Genomic DNA, 19202 nt, shown 5'->3' with positions numbered 1-19202 from the left:
AAAACTGCAAATGTTAAATGTCAAAAGCCCAGATCTAGAAGTGGGATATGGATTGGATAGGTGGTTCTCAAAGAAATGCAAACAGCCAATAGTACTTGAAAAAAGTTTGCAACATCTTTAGTCAACAGGGAAATGCAAGTTAAAACTACGCTGAGATTCTCGCTCACCCAGTCAGAATGGCTGTCATCAAGAAAGCAAATGAGGCTGTGGTAGGGGGGTTGCCGTGAGTCCTGGGCTCATCTGGGATCCATCTTGAGAGCCTGTCTCAACAAATGAAAGCCAAAAGCCAAGGACAAATGCTGGAGAGGACGTGAAGAAAGGACCCCTGTCCCTGCTGGCTGACAGGAGCGAAAGCTAGAGCAGCCACTATGGAAACCAGCATGAAGGTTCCTCAAAAACACTGACCAGCTGCACCCCTCTGGGCTGTCAGTCAGCACAGCTGCACATCCTCATCTGCTGTGCACTAGTCACAGCCGCCAGGACGTGGAACCACTGCAGGTCTCCCAGCAGCTGCATGGATGGCGAAGATGGAGTGCATGTGCGGAATGGAGGATTAGTCTGCGCTAAAGAAGAACAAATAGCACAATTCTTAGGAAAGAGGATAAAACTAAAGATGTTAAGTGAAATAAGCCATACTTCAGAATCCAGATATAAATTTGCATCTTTATGAATGGTGTGTAAGGGAGGGGACAAAGGGAAGAGAGATGATAAATATGACGTAGAAGCAGGCTGTAGGAAATATGTATGTCACAGAATCTCTCACCTTAGCCACTTTAATGGGTAGTTCAGTGGCATTTAAATATTGATAATGTACCGCCGTTGTCATCATCCACCTCCATAACCCCCGTCATCTGCTAAAACAGAAGATGCCTCCATCCAACAAAACTCACCACAACCCGCTGCAGGCCACAACCAATCTACCACTGTCTAGAGCAGCGGCTTCTCCATATGAATGTGGCTTCTGTTCTGTGTGTTCAGGTTTCTCTTCTCAACTCGATCCATGCAGCAAATGCCACATCCCAACACTTTACTGTAAAGAGCGCGGGTGCTCTGAGCAGGTGACCAGCCACGGAGGTGGCTCAGCAGTAGAATACTCCCCGGCAAGCCTGACAGCTTGAGTTTGGGTCCACAGAACTGCATAAAAACTGGACACGGCAGCACAGGTGTCTAATCCCCGTGCACCCTTACGGGAGAATTGGAGGTGGAGGCAGGAGAATGAGTCCGCTGAAGCTCTTGGCCCAGCGAGCCTGGCAGATGCAGCAGAGAACAAGGCGCTGTGGACATCCCTTTTGTAAGGGGTAAGTTTACCCTGGAACTGAGTGACCGCAGACAGGAATGCAGATTAGGTCAGCCCAAATTCCATGATCCAACATGGAGAAGTCTCATGAAGGTTTGTTTTGGCTTTGTTTTTTTTTGTTTGTTTGTTTGTTTGTTTGGTTGGTTGGTTGGTTGGTTGGTTTGGTTTTTGGTTTCTTGAAGCAGGGTTTTTCTGTGTAACAGCCCTGGCTGTCCTGGAACTCACTCTGTAGACCAGGCTGGCCTCGAACTCACAGAGATCTGCCTGCTTCTGCTTCTCAAGTGCTGGGATTAAAGGTGTGTGCCACCACCACCTGGCTCATGAAGCCTTTATAGTAACAAGACAAAGAGAATCATGAATCAAGGCATTTTTTTAAATACATCAGTGGGAACAGGAGTTAGGTGGTTACGGCAGAAAGGGAGAGTCTCCATTCTAGGCTCTAGATGCTGCCAGCTCGCTTTCTTAACCCTTCGCTTTGTGGAAAATAGGGTTTTGTTAAGTCAATCCATTCCAGAAGGTTTCTATCTGTTACCCACAGGATGTTAGAGGTGGCCAAGGAATGGCTATTGAGGAAACTCAGGATAGCATGTAATTAGGCTTAACTGTTCTTAGGCTTGGCTGCAGCCTCTCTCTGTACATCACTGGGGATCTAATCCGTTAATCAGCCGCCTCCGTGGACTCCGCCCCTTTCCAGGAATATTCCTTCACAAAGCTCTGTCTCAGAACACGGTGGAGGAGAGGGCTAGCCACCGAGGCTGTCCTCTGAACCGCCTACACACATGCTGTGGCATGGGCACACCTGCTCCAAAGTGATGGGAATTTCCTGTTTCAAAAGTTCCTGCTGAGTGGAGGCTGCAGCTCCAGGCCAAACGAACTGCAGATTCCCCTTGTCTCTTAGCCATTTGTGTGTTATCTGGTAGGGGGTGGGGCTCTAACTCAAGGCCCCTCTCTGCCTAGCAAGTGCTGTGCCACTGAGTCATACCTCCTACCGCTCGCCCCCATTTGGTGGCACATTTGTTCGTAAATAGAAATATTAGGGCTGAGGTTTCTCTGGGGCTCACTGTGCCCAGCCATTTCACTTCTGTCAGCAACCTTAGAAAACCCACCCTGTGAAACAGAGCCCACCATCCAGGCTGGGGGCATAGCTCAGTGGTTGGGTTCTTATTCAACATTTATGCTGTCCTGGGTTCCATTCACAGCGCTGGAAAAGGAAGGGAAAAAGAAAGAGGAAAAAAAAAAAAAAGAACCCCACCATCCTTCCTGAGAGGGGCCTGCGACTGGGTCTTCATGAATATGTAAATGATCCATGTAAATTATGCTTAATAAGTGCTCTGTGATTGGGGCCAGCAGATTCACCGCAGCAGTGCTCACAGCTGCCCTGCTCTGGCAGCAAGTTCCTCCGACTGATCAAAACGTACCAAGTGTACTGTGATCTTATGCAAAGTAAAACACACACCCAAGATGACACTTCATTTCCCAGAACTTTTCTCACAGATCAAGAGATGCTGGTTTCAGGTTTAAAGTAGCAAACAGTTGATTCATTGTCATGAAATTTCAGATTAATGATCTAGCACTCCAGGAATCTAACCGTGTTCTCACTTGTACGTGCCAGTAAATAGAAGAAATCATGTTGGGTTTTGGCTCTTGTTCAAGACTTAAATCGTTTGTTTTGAGAGAGGGTCTCATGTAACCCAGGTTGGCTTTAACAACTTAAGTATAACTGAATTTTCTCATCTGAGCACTATCCAGACCCAAGCCTTCTTAGCTTCTGCTATCCCATGAGATGGAGTGTGTCCAGTGGTCTGGTCATAATAGAAGCGAATTCTCGCTGCCCTAGAGCCATGCAATGCCGGGGAAGCCAGCACTTCCTCCACAGTGGCTTGCAGCCTGCTTTCTCAGCAAACACATGACAGAAGAAATACTTCAGCCACTCTACCGTGAAGTTTTCATGTATGCACTGCTGGGGTCCATCCCTAGGTCCCAATCCCAGGGTCTCACACATGCGCAATTGGCCTTTATCACCAAGCTATGCCCTTAGCACCCGACAATTAAGTTACTAGGTCAGCACCCGGGTGTGGTGACACACAGCTATAATCCTGGCACTAGGAGGCTGAGACAGAAAGAATGTGAGTTTGAGGCTAGCCTGGGCTACATAGCAAGACGGTCTCAAACAAACAGGTGAACGTGTTTCCTCTGAGGAATACAGCGGCAAAGCTGGAAAGGTCTGCCCCTAGGAGGTGGGGTCCTAGCTCCTCTAAGGTCCCCCAGAACCTCCATCACCCATGGCTAGAGGCCGCAGCATTCTCCCCACAGGGCCCATATCCTGCTTCCATAGTCCCCCACACTTCTCCTAGCAACCAGTGATTCAGCCTAAAGTGCAATTGATGCCCTGGAGATGCAGCGCAATGGGGTAGGGGCAACAACCAGTCTGGAAAATAAAAATAAAGTAAAATAGCCGAAATTGAACCCCAAAGCCTCCACAGTTCCCACCCTCCTTAGAGGAAAACCCAGTTCCTTCCTGCCTGTGAGATGTGTGGTTTTGTCACTTACCTTTCCTGCTTGGAGTCCTACCCCTCCAAATACATCTCAACCCTGGGGCCTTGGCACTTGCTGGTTCTGCTGCCTGCCAGACTCTACCTTCAGAGAGTCAGTTGTGGGACTCAGAAACCGGGGCTAATATCACCTAAGAAAGGCCTTCCCCAGCTGTGCTGTCTCCAGAGCCCTGCCCAGTAGTCCCCCACAGTGGCACGCCTCACACTTGCCACCAAATTTGTCCTATCAGTTACCTGTCCACGAGCTTGTTATCTTGTCTCCTTTTCATCTCCAGTTGAGCTTCATCAGACATGAGCTGGCCTGTCTTATTCATGGTTTAGAAAAACTAACATAAATGCTGACAGGGAATGGGGCTCAGTTGGAAGATTGCTTACCCAGCATGCACAGAGTCCTGGTGGACCCCAGCTCCACATAGGTGGTGTGTGAGGCTGCGTACTTGTAATTGGCAGCACTTGGGAGGTGGAGGCAGAGAAGAAGTTCAAGGTCATCCTCAGCAACACAGCTGAGTTGGAGGCTAGGCTAGGATACAGGAGAACCTGTCTATTTTTTTCTTAAGTGTAACTTGAATGAACAAATGAATGAATGAATGACCAGCTAAATCCACTAGAAAGAAGAGGAAAGGAAGGGAGGATGAGAAAGAAGGATAGAGTTATAAGCCAATCATAATACAAGGAATGTGGTGCCCAGTTATTTTTCTGGATTATGGAGCCATGCTACACATCTTCATTGTTAGGACTTAGCACACAGTGGCAGTGTAGTTGCATCTTATATCAGGCTCTTCTGGGTGCTGGGCTCCATCCAGAGGCTGTACTGAGAGATCCCCATTGCTACAGTTTTCTCCATCCTTCCAGTGCCCTGTAGTAGGGGTGGAGAACCTACTGGGACTGCGGGTAGGAATGACAAGTGAGGTGTGGTGGTGTGCAGGGGCCATGCATCCGCTCAGTTTCCTAACCCCAAGCTGACACTGCCCACCACTCACGTTCCCCCATGCTGCTCCACCGCTCTGCCGTGCTGATTCCGTTAGTCTCACCAATTTCCTTAATGGACTCCCCACTCTGCTGGTACTAGAGCCCAGGACTAGAACACCATGTGGGCTCTGGCCGAGCAGCATGGCAGATGAGTCAGGAAGAAGCTGAGGACCCAAATGGTTTCACTCGGGGCTGGCAGGCAGGTTGGGGCTGTGAAGACTCCGGTCTTCCCTTCTTTTGGCTACAGGATGGGATGCATGAAGTCCAAGTTCCTTCGAGATGGAAGCAAGGTCTCGAAAACAGAGCCAAGTGCCAATCAGAAGGGTCCTGTGTATGTGCCGGATCCCACGTCCCCCAGCAAGCTGGTGAGTATGACACCCCAGGGAGCTATCCAGCCCTTGCCATAGGGCCTTCAAACCCTTTCTGGCCCTGGCCCAATTAAGTGAACTTAGGGTAGGATGGCACCCATGAGCCACCTCTAGAATGCTTCCCTAGGCATGGGAGCTGCTTCTTATGTGGCAACCAGGGCCTGGACCAGGTCTCTGCCTCTCAATCAAATCTGCCCTGTCTACAGTAGTGCAAGCAGACCCGTGACAACAGCAGTAGCGTGGCTGTCCATCTGCCTGGCCAGGGTATAACAGCAATCCCAGCAAGGAGAGTAGCAGTGCCATTGGGGCAGAGGGATGTCGTGGTGGACAAAGGACTGCATGTATGTGAAGTACGTTTATACATGTTCACGTGTACAAACATACTTCACATACATGCAAAACAATAACAGCAATAGTGGATCTATTAGTTACTTTTCTATTACCGCGATAAAACTCCATAACCAAGGCGACTTACAGAAGAAAGGGTTTATTTGGCCTCATAGTTCTAGAGGATGTGAGCCATGATAGCGAAGCAGAGGCAGCACGCAGTAGGCATGGTGGCTGGCACAAACACTGAAAGTTCACATCTTGAGCATAAGTGATGCTTAGAGCCCCAGGGTCCTGGTGGCCATACCTTTTTGGCTGAACTCTCAGATTGCTCCATATGCATGATGGAGTCTGTCTCTGAGAAACCTGGTACCCAAGGTACCTTCAGACATCTCTAAAAACCACTGATCTGGACCAGTTCCCTCACTTTGTGGGAGGATCAGTCCAGCCTTCTCCAGTATTCCACAGCAAGAGCCCAGGTCACAACCTAAGACATCTCCATCCTTGAGCAAGCTCTGCCCCTTAATATACCCAAGTGACCCAACTTATGCCTGTAATCCTCTCCTACAAGGACCTAGGGCCAGAACAAGATGTCCTTAGGAGTCCTTTCAAGACAGGCTTTTCATACTTTTAGACCCATGTCTGTAGACAGAGACTATTTGTTTTCCGGCTGCCCAAACCCAAAATAATCACACAGAAACTGTATTAATTACAACACTACTTGGTCAATAGCTTAGGCTTCTTATTAAGTAATTCTTACATCTTAAATTGACCCATTTCTATTAATCTGTGTATTGCCACGTGGCTGTGGCCTACCAGTAAGGTTCCATCCGGTGTCTGTCTCCTTCAGCTGCTACATGGCTTCTTTCTGACTCTGCCTCCTTTTTTCTAGCATTCAGTTTAGTTTTTCCTACCTAGCTCTACTCTGCCCTGCCACAGGTCAAAGCTGCTTCTTTATTAACCAATAGTAATAAAACATATTCATGGCATACAGAGGAGAATCCCACATCCCCTCCCCTTTTATGTCTAAATTGAAAGGAAGGTTTTAATTTTAATATAGTAAAATTACATATAACAAAACAGGTACCAAGCAAGGATTATAGTTACAATATTTAGTCTATTTACATTTGACAAATTAAGGAAAATACACTATCATCTATCCTATCTTCATGATTCTAAAATTTTTATATCTAATTTATCCTTTATCATAACTAATGAAAATTCTAACTATCTTTCTTCAACTTTTCAAAGACCCCAGAAGGATATAATATTGCCTAAGTTAACAGGAAGTATATTGTAAGCAACTTCCAAAACTCTAGAATTGACAGAGACATCTCACTGCCTGGACAGCCACCCAAAGTTTTTCTCTAACATTGGGGCATCCATCTTCAGCCTACAAGTCCATAGTATCTGGCAGACTTTTCCATGAAGCAGGAAATTTCAAAGACTGTTTTGCCTCTATTGGCAGTTTGTCAGTCACTTTCTTCTGTGTCCTGCAGAATGTCTGGCAGACTCTTTCATGAAGCAGGAATCCTGAAGGACTGTCTCACCTTCCTTAGGCAACTTCAGCAGCTATTTTTCTGTGGTTCCTGTTGTTTATACAGCATACCATCAAGCAGTCCAGGCAAGAGCAGTTTCTTGCCCAAATGGCCAATAAACTCCATAAGGAGCCTCTTCGATGACCATCTTCCTCTTGAAGTACACATTGGTGCTGCCAGGAGCAGCTGTGTCTCATTGTCATGAAAAGTCCTAAGTTCTTAAAACATTTGAAATGTCATATCCTGTTAGTCTTCGAAAGGTTTGAAGAATAACTATCCATCTGAAATATATCTCTGTACATCTAGAAAACCTAACTTACTACAAGCTTGATTATTATAGATGACTATCTATCAACCGGTATTTCTTAATTATACATTACATTTTTAAATGGGCTACACAAACACAATACCTTAATCAAGAGCAGAAGTATACATATAACAAAATTGACCTTAAAATTGTATCAATAAACCAAGATCCATACCAATGCAAAATATTCATCTCTTCTCCTGTTTCTTCCTGCAGGGGCCAAGCAACAGCAACAGCATGCCTCCAGGGTTTGTGGAGGGTGAGTATCTGGAAGCAGGGGTTGGGGCATTGCGTACCATCTATTAACTTAGGTTCTGTGTTGTAGCTAGAGGGAAAAAGTCAAAAACACCTATATCAGTTTGGGTGTGTGTGTGTGTGTGTGTGTGTGTGTGTGTGTGTGATGCTGTGATAAAACACCATGACCAAAAGCACCTTGGGGAGGAAAGGGTTTATTTTCTCTTACAACTCCACAGATCACAGTCCCTCACTGAGGGAAGTCAGAGTAGGAAGTCATCAGGAGGCTAGAAACAGGAACTGACGTAGAGATCACCAAGGAACAGTGCTTACTGGCTTGCCCAACCTGCTTTCTTATACAATCAGCTGTCCAAGGGAAGTACAGCCCACAGTGGACTGAACCTTCCCACATCAACCATCAATCAAGAAAACAATGCCCTACCGGCTTGCCCACAGGCCAGTCTGACTTAGGCAATTCTTTACTTGACGTTCCCTCTTCCCGGGTGACTCTGGTTTGTGTCAAGTTGGTAAAAACTAACCAGCACACCATCCTTGAATATCCTCTAAATTACCCGAGTTCCTTCCCAGGGCTCTCATGTTTCTAGAACGTTGCCCTGTGATGTGGACAAAGTCCTGCAAGCTTTAGCCAGCATCACACCCAGCCCTGGAGACTGCTCGGTCACCCTATGAGACAGGCAAAGGAGTGGGGTGCACAGGGGTTCAGAGTGGGGTGCTAGGGACTGCATCTCCCTTCCTGGCAGGCTCTGAAGACGTCGTCGTGGTTGCGCTTTACGACTACGAGGCCATTCACCGTGAAGACCTCAGCTTCCAGAAGGGAGACCAGATGGTGGTCCTGGAAGAGTGAGTTCTAGCCTGCTCCCCCTAAGACACACCCACTCGCCCGGCTTCCAGTCCTGTTTTGCATCAGTAAAGAACCCTAGAGCCTGTCTGACTCTGGGAGTAAAGGACAGATGAGAACCTGACCACACGCCATAGAGGAGGAAGGGCTTGCTACCCCTGGGGTAACAGGAGCGGTGACAGGGACTGTGCCCTTCCAGGCAGTTTCTCCGCAAAGCCTCCCTAAGGCTTCTGGGACTGGGCTTCAGGTGTCCCTGCAGGCCTGGCCCCTCCAGGAGGCTTTGCACTCAGACATCCAGGGTCTCTGAGGTCCCCACCTGTGATGCTCTCACCATCAGGGGTTGCTACAAGAGTTCAGATTGTACTGAGATCCCGGAATGGGACCTGGCCATGCACAGGCAAACCCTGAGCCCACAGCCTTCTCCTCTGGGCCCCAGCTGAACTGGTTAATGTGAGTGCTTCCTGGACACAGGTCCTGGATTGGGTAAGAGTAGTCCAGTCATGGCTGGAATTCAGGAAAGAGAAGGGATCCAAAGACCCAGCATGTGGTCTGTGACCCCAAACTCCTGTAGAGATTATCATCTTCCCTACCCTAGTTCTGGGCCTGTGTTGGGTGCCCTGCACCTCACCCTCCTGGTTTCCTGAGTGTATGAAGAGGGAGAGCTTTCTAGGCCAGAGTGGAGCCCAGGAGAGACTGAAAGGTTCCTGTGCTCTTCTTTCCCTCCTTTCCCTTAGGTCTGGGGAGTGGTGGAGGGCGCGATCCCTGGCTACTCGGAAAGAAGGCTACATCCCAAGCAACTACGTGGCTCGTGTTAACTCTTTGGAGACAGAGGAGTAAGTGTTCTATCCCTGTCAGGCACCCTCTTCCTGGGGCTCTCAGTTTGGCTGGTTCTTTCCCATGCTTTAGGTCACAGAGGCCTGTCCTAACACCCTGTCCAAGATGGCTCCCAAGAAGCCTGTTTTTACTTCCTTCTGAACATATCCCACTGGCAAAAAAGGACATTGGTTTTTCTGGTTGTCTGCATGTGCACAATCTGCCTCCCTCTTGAGAATGAGCTCTGGAGTTAGGCTGTCTAGGTTCTAATCCTGTCTCTTCCACTTCTGAGCTACATGACCACAGACAAGCTACTCGTCCTCTTGGTCCTCCAGTTTGATCACTATAAAATAAGAATAATAAAGGTGACAATTGCATAGAGTTGGGTCTCTTGGTAAAGTTGGAGCTGGAGGTTTGGTGGTTAAGAACACTTGCTGCCTTTTCAGAAAACTCGTTTGATTCCTGACACAGAGGTTCACAACTGCTTTTAATTCCAGCTCCAGGGGATCTGACATCTTTCTAGATTCCATGGACACCAGCGCTCTCTCTCTCTCTCTCTCTCTCTCTCACACACACACACACACACACACACACACACACACACGGTGTTGGGGGGGAGAAATAATTGAAAAAAAAGCAAACAGATGAACTATTCATACACTTCTTTAATCCCCAGCACTAGGGAGGCAGAGGCAGACAGATCTCTGTGAATTCGAGGACAGCCTGTCTATATAGTAAGTTCTAGGACAGCCATAGCTATATAGTGAGACCCTGTCTTAGAGAATAAAAAAGATGAATGTTAGCTATTTTTCTCCCTTGTTGATAACTGAGGAAGCAGAGAACAGAATGGAGTCACCTGGCAGGGTTGAGGCGTGCTGACATCTTCTCGGGACCCCATCGGGTACACAAACTGCTCCTTATCCTAGCGAGGGTGAGAACTGCTTCAGCTGCTTCAACGAGACCTTTCCATCAGTACCGAAAATAGCAGGGGGTGGGAGAAAGAGAGAGAGCGAAGGAAGGAGAGAGAGAGAGAGAGAGAGAGAGAGAGAGAGAATAGCTGTTTCCCACCAACTCACACCCAAAAGTAAGAAAAACACTACCTGAAGTCAGGTGTTTGGGTGGGCTCTGCCCAGTATGGCATGGGCACTGTGTGAACATGCCGGTCCATCCTGAGGCTTACTTACAGTGTCCTCATTCATTCCTGGCAGGTGGTTCTTCAAGGGTACCAGTCGGAAGGATGCAGAGCGCCAACTCCTGGCTCCTGGCAATGTGCTAGGCTCCTTTATGATCAGGGACAGTGAGACCACCAAAGGTGATGCCTGTCCTCCCTGCCTTCCTGTGCCCCATGGTGCCAGCTCCAACCCCTAGGGACATTCTCTGAGGGAGGCTGAGCAGCTCAGTCAAGTGGCCGTGCTGCCAGGTTTTCTCCCCTTTGCTGCTCTGAGCAGTGGGAAGGCTGAGGGTCTTTGCTGGGTGGCTCTCCTCAGTTCCAGTAGATGCAGGCTTAGGTCAATGGAAGTGGTTTGAATCCTGATGGCAAACAAACCTCCTGCTGACACTTTGTCCCCACTAGCTCCTGGCTGACTTTTTTACTATATCCTGTCTACAAGTCCCATTCCTCCTTGGTGAAGAAACAGTCTGGGGTGAGCTAAAGCTAGACCCAAAATCACCTCTGGGACTCACTCAAAATTCTCTCTTGGTGGGGGCAGTGAGATGGCTTAGCCAGAGATGCCTGATGTCAATTTTGACAACCTGAGTTCGATTCCCAGAAGCTACATGGAAAAAGGAAAGAACCGACTCCAGAGGGTTGTCCTCTGACCTCTACAAGCATGCCACGACATGCATGCCCTACCCCATAAAGATATAAGGGGGAGCTCTTTGGGGACATGTGGATAGGAAGACGTCATGGATAGAAGTCAGGAGTCTTGTCCTGAAGTTTCTGTACTTGAAAAGGTGGCATCTTGAGTGGGTGTTTTAAAATATATATATTTAAAATTTATATTATAAAATATGTATACATATAACCTCAAACCACAGAGAATGGCTCCCCCAGCACTGCCCCAGTGAGTTTCCCAGGGCGGCACCGCGGCAGGCACCATCTGAGTTTAGACTCCACAGGTGCAGTGGGCCTTTGACTGTCATTTGCTCTCAAAGTCACTTGATTTGAACAGGTCAAGCCAGTTGTACAAAGTATGGCCTGGTTGGAACTGTGAGGCACATAGTTTTGGGGACATTGAGCGCATTTGTGTGTCTGGGACCAGTTCTTCCATCCGTGTCTGAGGTCAGCAATCATTTAGGCTGCAGGGAGGTCCAGCCTTTTGCCTCCATCTGTGCCTAGGATAGCTCAGAGATTGGGCTGTCCACCTCTGCAGAGAAGCAAAGAAATCAATGGTACCATGGCAGACCTGCAGACAGGAGGGGGTGCTGGGCTAGCTTCCACAGCCCTTGCAGGTGAGGGTATGCTGGGGATCGGATAGATTTAGAATGAGGCCCTGAGTGCTTGGCTGCTTCCCAGATCCTGCACACCCTGTCCAGGCCCCCCTTGACTGGGACAGGGTAGCCAAGGAGGGGCCCTCGAGCCATCTGACTGGGTTTGGAACCCAAATGTACCACTTACCAGCTATGTGACTCCAGGTAAGGTATGTCACCTCCTAGCTCAGTTTCCTCACCTATATAAACGGTATTGGCAATACTATAAAGCCTCTGCCTTATGAGGTTATTCGCTATGATAAGTAATGTAATCCATGTAGTTTTAATTTGTTAAAATGCATTCTATTCCCATTGATCCATCATGTAATCTTAATGTGTTGAAATGTGTACTCTTCCTCTTCGTTCACTGTTCGTTTAGCAGCATGCTTAGAACAGGGCTTGGCATGCACAGCTGTCATTCAGCAATCTAAACCTCCCCCAAATCCCATGCCACTGTGCTGTTAACAAGGAAAAAAGTGAAAGGCAGAGAGGCTCATTAGCACAGCTCGTACATGGCGAACTGTGGCCACAAACTGGAAGACTTGTGTGTCTCTGGTCTGTGTCATAGCTTGGTGGCTTGGAGCCGTGTATCTGTATCACCTCACAATTCTGAAAGGCAGGAGTCTGAGCTTGTTGGGCTCAGGTCAAGGTGTCCGTGGGCTTGGTTTCTTCTGGGGGCTTATAGGGTGGGGGTGGTTCCCATTTCACTTTCTGCCCTTTGAGAGGCCACCAGCCTGGCTAGGCGCATAGCTTTTCCTCTCCAGCACCTGTCTCTACCTGTGCATTCCCTAACCGCCTCCCTCTGACAAACAGCCCTCTGGATTTGCTGGGAACCCTTTGGGTTCTATCACGTATTCCCAGGGGCAGGGATTCACATACGAATATCGTGGACCATTATGCAGCTGACCACAGTGCACTTTTCACATGTTGGTAACCAGGCCAGATGTTCTTTCTTTTTATTTGTTTGTTTCTGTTTCTCTCTCTATCTCTCTCTCTTTACCAAATTAATATGGCATCTTGGCTTTTTCATCATTAAATAGATGATAGATAGATAGATAGATAGATAGATAGATAGATAGATGATAGATAGATAGATGGATAGATAGATGATAGATAGGTGGACGGATAGATGATAAATCAGAAATGATGAAGTAATAGTGACGTCCAGCTTACTGACTGTCCAAGTCATACACAAGTATTACTTCTGCCGATCTCTGGGCAATGTGAGGAGACAGAACGGCATGGCTACTCTTATTTTACAGGTGAGGAAACGGAGGCATCGAAAGGCCGTGTAGTCATTAGAAGGGCTCACAGCTGAGAATGGCAGACCTGGGGTGAGAACCCAGGCAGCCCCATGCCTCAGCTCACTCTTAACGATTTGAGCATTTGCCTAGGTGCCCATGAGCTCACATGAGGCCTGCAGAGGTCTCCCAGGCAATCGTAAGGATGTTAAGGTACTGACACCAGATGGCCAGGGCTCCGAGGTGCCATTCTGATGAGCTTCTCTTGGACTAATGCAGGGAGTTACTCGCTGTCTGTTCGAGACTGTGACCCCCAGCACGGGGACACGGTGAAGCATTATAAGATCCGGACCCTGGACAATGGAGGCTTCTACATCTCCCCGAGGAGCACCTTCAGCAGCCTGCAGGAACTTGTGGCCCACTACAAGAGTGAGTCCCACCCGAGGCCAGGTCCCCACATTTGACTGCAAAGCCTCAGCTGGTCCCCATTGCACGGTGCAGCCCAGCTGGGAGGCTACCGCCAGCCACAGCTTTAATTCCTCGACACCTTGGCCGTATTTTACAAGGGTTGTTTGGTTCTAGAGAAGGAACCAGTCTGGTGTCTTCTAGGCAAGTTCTGGATCGCATCATCCCCCACGGAGAAGGGCCTGTCTCTCAGAATCCCAGTCACATGGGATTCTGCATGAAGCATTGAAGCACTCCGAGGTCTCCTGACCAGCCATGCAGGGCGATCCTCAGGGTTAGGCTTGTTGGACACTGGGGGTGGAGGGATACAGGTAGCATCTCGTCCTGTTCTGCTCTCTGGGGAATGTACCATCTGCTGACTGGGTACTCTGTTTCAGAGGGGAAGGACGGGCTCTGCCAGAAGCTGTCAGTGCCGTGCGTGTCTCCCAAACCCCAGAAGCCATGGGAGAAAGATGCCTGGGAGATTCCTCGAGAATCCCTCCAGATGGAGAAGAAACTTGGAGCTGGGCAGTTTGGAGAAGTGTGGATGGGTAAGGAGCTGTGGCGAGAGGACCACAGGGCCATGCTGGGAGGGGCCTACCAGTGCAGGGCTATCGCACAGCAGAAGTAGATTTTAATAATAACCCCAGAGGGCCACTCCTCAGATAACAAACCAAATCACCTACTGGGAAATCATTATTTTGCCTTTGTGGTCAGGCTTGAGGGTCAAAGAATTGCCCTCTAGGGCAATTGTCCGAGTCCTGGAGGGCAAATCAATGCCCTCTGTTATGTGGAGCTGGGCAGCCTGCCTTTGGAGCTGGCATGCTCAGGAACTCTAGGGATGATGAAAATTCATAGTGGTAGAAAGAACATGGGTTTTCAGGTGAAGACTTAGCTGTTCAGATCATGAGCCACAATGCCCAGTGACATTTCAGATGTGGTGGGACACCAGAAGGGCCTGACGCCCCCCTGCGGTCTTTGCCCCACTTTTAAGATCAGCAATTCCTGCTTCATGGGGAGTCGGTGGTCATAATGCCTGGCCCGCCTGTTAACACTCCCCTGTGTGGCAGCTAGGAGAAGTAGCTCATAGGGAAGCAAGCATTCGTCTGGATAAAGCACATTGGTTGGTCGGTTAGTTGGTTGGTTTGGTTTGGTTTTTAGGGACAGAGTTTCTTTGTGTAGTCGTGGCTGTCCTAGAACTAACTGTAGAACAGGCTGGCCTCAAACTCACCTACCTTTGCCTCCAAAATGCTGGGCTTAAAGGCATGTACCACCACACAATAAGATTTAAAAGCTTGTGTTTCAACGACATTTACTGATAGCCCACTGTATGCCAGGTACTGAATAAAAGAATGAAACCATAAGGAAACGCAAGAAAGACAGATCTGAGTAGCAAAGTTGGGGCCAATAAAAAAACAAAAAAGCTGTCCCTTGAGGCCCCATGCTCTCACTGCAGGATGCCCACAAATCTGGATTTGAGCTTCCTGACATCCAAAGCACACATGGAAAGAAACAAGAGCCCTGAAGCAGGGTGGGATGGAGCAAGAAGATGGCTGAAGACTTGAGGGACAGGTGTATTCAGGGTGGTTAGGGCATAAAAGCCAGAGTGAGGCCAGTCAGATGACTCGGCAGGTAAAAAGGCTTGCCGCAAAAGCCCGATGATCTGAGTTCAATCCCTGGAATCCACAGTGGAAAACGGAGGCTGGCTGGCAAAGACTGTCCTCTGATAGACACACACACACACAGAGAGAGAGAGAGAGAGAGAGAGAGAGAGAGAGAGAGAGAGAGAATTTATTTTGTTTTTTAAAAAGCAAAGACTGAATTTAGAGACCCAGGCCTATAATCCCAGCTACTATATTGAGATAGGAGGACTCAAGTTCAAAACCAACCTGGACAACTTAGTAAGACCCTGTTTCAAAATAAAAAGTGAAAGGGGGCTGGGGACGTAGCTCAGTGGTCGGGCACTTTCCCAGCATGAGGCCCTGGCTCAGTCACTAGTTGTGTGTGTTGGGGTGAACTTGGTAGATGACAAGCACAGAAAAGTGAGCATGGCCAGGTCAAGCAGGGCCTGTGGGGCATAGTGAGTCTGGAATTTATTTCAAGGCAGTTTTATTTCAAGGCAGTGTTAAACACTGTGTAGCAGGCTGTGCCACAATCTAATTAGTGGTTTAAGGGTTAGTACCGTTACTGCTATTAGTTTACAGTGCTGGGGATCACGCTCTCGGGGCCTTGCATGTGTCGGGCGAGTGTTGTGCCACCGAGCTCCGGTTGGGCCCTTGAGACACAGGCTGGCCTGGAGCTGCCGGCCCTCCTGCTTCACAGCCTTGGGAGCTCCGGGGTGACGGACGCGGGCCCAAGCTCACACAGAAAGCTATTCTTCACTCTTGCAAACAGCCCTTCAGACTGAGTGCTTATTTTCATTTCACTTAGATGAGGAAAGTGCGGCCCAGAGAACTGAGGTGGTTTGTTGAGCTGCTCTCTCCGCTAGGGAGCAGGGATCCAACCGGTCTCCAGCCCAGAGCTGAGCCCACAGTGGCGGGCACGCGCTCTCTCTGTCTTAAAGGAGCAGGTGGGCAGGGAGGGCTCCTTGAAGGCTGCCGGATCCTAACCCCCTTCCTTGCTCCGTGCTTTCTCCAGCCACCTACAACAAGCACACCAAAGTGGCGGTGAAGACCATGAAGCCAGGGAGTATGTCTGTGGAGGCCTTCCTGGCAGAGGCCAACCTCATGAAGACGCTGCAGCACGATAAACTGGTGAAGCTGCATGCCGTGGTCACTCAGGAACCCATTTTTATCGTCACGGAGTTCATGGCCAAAGGTGCGTGAGCTAGGCCAGACAGTGGCCCAAGCAGACTTCTTTCGAACTCAAAGATGACCTTGACCTGGCTCTCCTGGCACCACTAACAAATCCTCACAAAGCCAGTGAACAGTCAGCCCAGCCTCCTGGCTCACAGAGTGAAATCATGTGATGGGTGGTTAACGGAGAGGAAGGGCGGGGCCTTCATAGCAGGGAGCAGACAGAGTCTTTAAGACAACAGAAGAGGCACATGGCTTCCTGTGACTTGTATCTTAGAACCTTGGTGCTGGACTGTAAAGAAACCCTGCTTGCAGTACTAAGGGACAAGAAGCCACATGGAGAGAGACCATAAAGATGAGACATCATCTTCAATGTTCCACCTCTATCATCTCTCTTCACCGTGTGGGTCACCTAGCCTGCTATGACCAACCCACAGAATCATGGGAAATGTTCATGTCGTCACTTCAGGCTACTAAGCTTTGGGCTACCGTACGAGTGGTCATTCAGTATATCTCAGGAATGTTTGAGACAGGATTTCACTCTGTAGCCCAGGCTGCCCTGGCCCTCACTATGTAGTCCAGGCTAGCCTCGATCTCACAACAGCCCTCTGCCTCAGCCTCTCAAGTGCTGGGATTACAGCCTCACAAATGCTATGTCTCCACACCTGGCTTTTCCAGGTTTTTTTTTTTAATTGTCGTTGTTGTTATTATTTAATTTATTTATTTATTTTAAGAGAGTTATTCCAAGTCGGGCGGTGGTGGCGCATGCCTTTAATCCCAGCACTCGGGAGGCAGAGGCAGGCGGATCTCTGTGAGTTCGAGACCAGCCTGGTCTACAAGAGCTAGTTCCAGGACAGGCTCCAAAACCACAGAGAAACCCTGTCTCGAAAAACCAAAAAAAAAAAAAAAAAAAAAAAAGAGAGAGAGAGAGAGAGAGAGAGAGTTATTCCATAGTCATTTTCAGTCCCTGCTCATTTTTGGATTAACATCTCACACAGCATCATCCAATGTGATTTGAAATCTCAAAACCTTTTCCATTTTCCAAATCTACATTCGGCTGGCTTCCTAAAGCCAGGCCCCAGGCACCAAGTCTCATGAGGCTGCATCAATCAAAGAGTCCCAACTAGCAACCAAAATGTCCTTTCAGAGAAATTCAGGCTTTCGCACTCAGATAGTAGGGGCAGCAAGCAGACACTTCTAACTCTAGCATCGTGGCTGGGCAGTGATAAAAGCCTGTAGCTGTGGCTATTCTGCTAGCTGAAGTAGAAAGAGAGCTGGAGCCCAAGAATTGGAGACCAGCCGGACAATATAGCAAGATGCCGCCTCAAAAGGAAAGTTGGCAGGAGATGTAGCTCGGTAGTAGAGCCCTTGCCTAACATGTGAGGCCCTGGGTTCAGACCCTGTACTGCAAGAAGAAAAGCCTCTACCACTATGAAAACAATGTTTCCCTACGGACTAGCAGGCAGTGTTCCTTCTCGCTGCCCTCTGCAGGAAGCCTGCTGGAGTTTCTGAAGACTGAAGAAGGGAGCAAGCAACCACTGCCGAAGCTCATTGACTTCTCAGCCCAGGTGAGCCTAGGCCAATGACGGTCAGGTGAGGTGATGTCACTTGGGTGCTCTGTGTCCTTTGTGTGAATATCCACCCCTCCACATGTACATGAATCAGTTCCAGGACCCCACAGATACCAAAAGTTTGTGCATGCTCAAGTCCCTTATAGAAAATCAAGTATTACAAATAACCCAGGCACATTCTCCTGTATAGTGTTTAACGCATCTCCGGGTGACTTACAGAATCCAACATAAATGCATGTAAATAGCTGTCATTTTTTGGAGAGGGGGTTTGAGACAGGGTTTCTCTGTGGTTTTGGAGTCTGTCCTGGAACTAGCTCTTGTAGACCAGGCTGGCCTCCAACTAACAAAGATCCGCCTGCCTCTGCCTCCCCAGTGCTGTGATTAAAGGTGTGTGCCACCACCGCCTGGCTTAGAAAAGATTAATTTTTAATTTTTTTTTATATATGGGTCTTTTGCCTGCATGTAAGTCTGTGTGTCACATGCAGATGCCAGAAGAGGGAATCAGATCCTTTAGAACTGGAGTTACAGATGGTTGTGAGCCCTCAGATGCCAGAAGAGGGAATCAGATCCTTTAGAACTGGAGTTACAGATGGTTGTGAGCCACCATGCAGCACTGGGACCCAATCCAGGTTCTCTGGAAGAGCAGCCAGTGTTCTTAACCACTGAGCCATCTTTCCAGTTCCTGAAATCATTTTGTTGCTTGGTTGGTTGGTTTGTTTTGGGTGTGAGTCATGGAACCTAGGGCCTTGCACATCCAGAGAAGGCTCTCCCTCTGAGCTACATGGAAGTTATCCGTTCTTTATGTAACAGATCACCTCAAGACTTAGTAGCCTGAAATAATAACTTTGAATATTTTCCATGATTCTTTGGACTGACTATAGCAGGTTAGGTGGACCACTCTGTGAACCGAGGGGACCTGAGTAAAATGTCCAAGGTGATCCTTATAATTTCTCTCTGTGTGGCCTCTCATCACTCAGTATTGGCTGTCCTTGAACTTGCTTTGTAACCAGGCTGGCCTCAAACTCACAGAGATCCGCCTGTGTCTCTGCCTCCCAAGCACTGGGATTAAAGGTGTGCACCACCATCACCTGGCATCACTCCGTATTTCAACACAGCTTCTTTATAGGCCAGTGTCAAAGCTCCAAGAGGGACCCAGCCAGGGAGCAACTGGTGGCTAAGCCTCTGTTTGCATTGACTTGTCAGCACCCCATTGGCCAAAACCAGCCACGGCAGCAAGACCAGAGCCAGTGATGGACAAGAGGGATGAATCCTGGCAGGCAAACAGAGTCTGCTCACAGGAAGGCAACTGCCATCCCATTTTACAGTCCTGAAATTGAGGTGTGAAGAATTTGAGGGCACAATGGCGAATGGCTGTAATCCTAACATTCAGGAGGCAGAAGATGGAAATCGGGAGTCCA

The 19202-nt window shown here is 48.6% G+C and overlaps 1 protein-coding gene across 2 annotated transcripts in view; it reads left to right on the top strand.

The window, feature by feature from the left end:
* Nucleotides 1-19202, top strand: part of Hck (HCK proto-oncogene, Src family tyrosine kinase) — a 42404-nt gene that overhangs the window by 11133 nt on the left and 12069 nt on the right. Inside the window, exons 1-10 of one of the 2 annotated variants that reach the window (XM_041670362.1) lie at nucleotides 1193-1298; nucleotides 5066-5183; nucleotides 7575-7617; nucleotides 8354-8453; nucleotides 9186-9284; nucleotides 10473-10576; nucleotides 13254-13403; nucleotides 13817-13969; nucleotides 16056-16235; nucleotides 17705-17781. In XM_041670362.1, the coding sequence (XP_041526296.1) occupies nucleotides 1216-1298; nucleotides 5066-5183; nucleotides 7575-7617; nucleotides 8354-8453; nucleotides 9186-9284; nucleotides 10473-10576; nucleotides 13254-13403; nucleotides 13817-13969; nucleotides 16056-16235; nucleotides 17705-17781 (1107 nt within the window). In that variant the 5' untranslated portion in view covers nucleotides 1193-1215. Of the gene's footprint in view, nucleotides 1-1192; nucleotides 1299-5065; nucleotides 5184-7574; nucleotides 7618-8353; nucleotides 8454-9185; nucleotides 9285-10472; nucleotides 10577-13253; nucleotides 13404-13816; nucleotides 13970-16055; nucleotides 16236-17704; nucleotides 17782-19202 lie in introns of those variants that run through there. The other variant, XM_041670363.1, reaches the window with a different exon arrangement.

The sequence above is a fragment of the Microtus oregoni genome, unplaced genomic scaffold (genome assembly GCF_018167655.1).
Source record: "Microtus oregoni isolate MIOR12 unplaced genomic scaffold, Mior012 000020F_ref0000438, whole genome shotgun sequence".
In the NCBI taxonomy this organism is placed as follows: domain Eukaryota; kingdom Metazoa; phylum Chordata; class Mammalia; order Rodentia; family Cricetidae; genus Microtus; species Microtus oregoni.
Note: the sequence above shows the minus strand (reverse complement) of the source record. Positions and strands in the feature narration are given on the sequence as shown.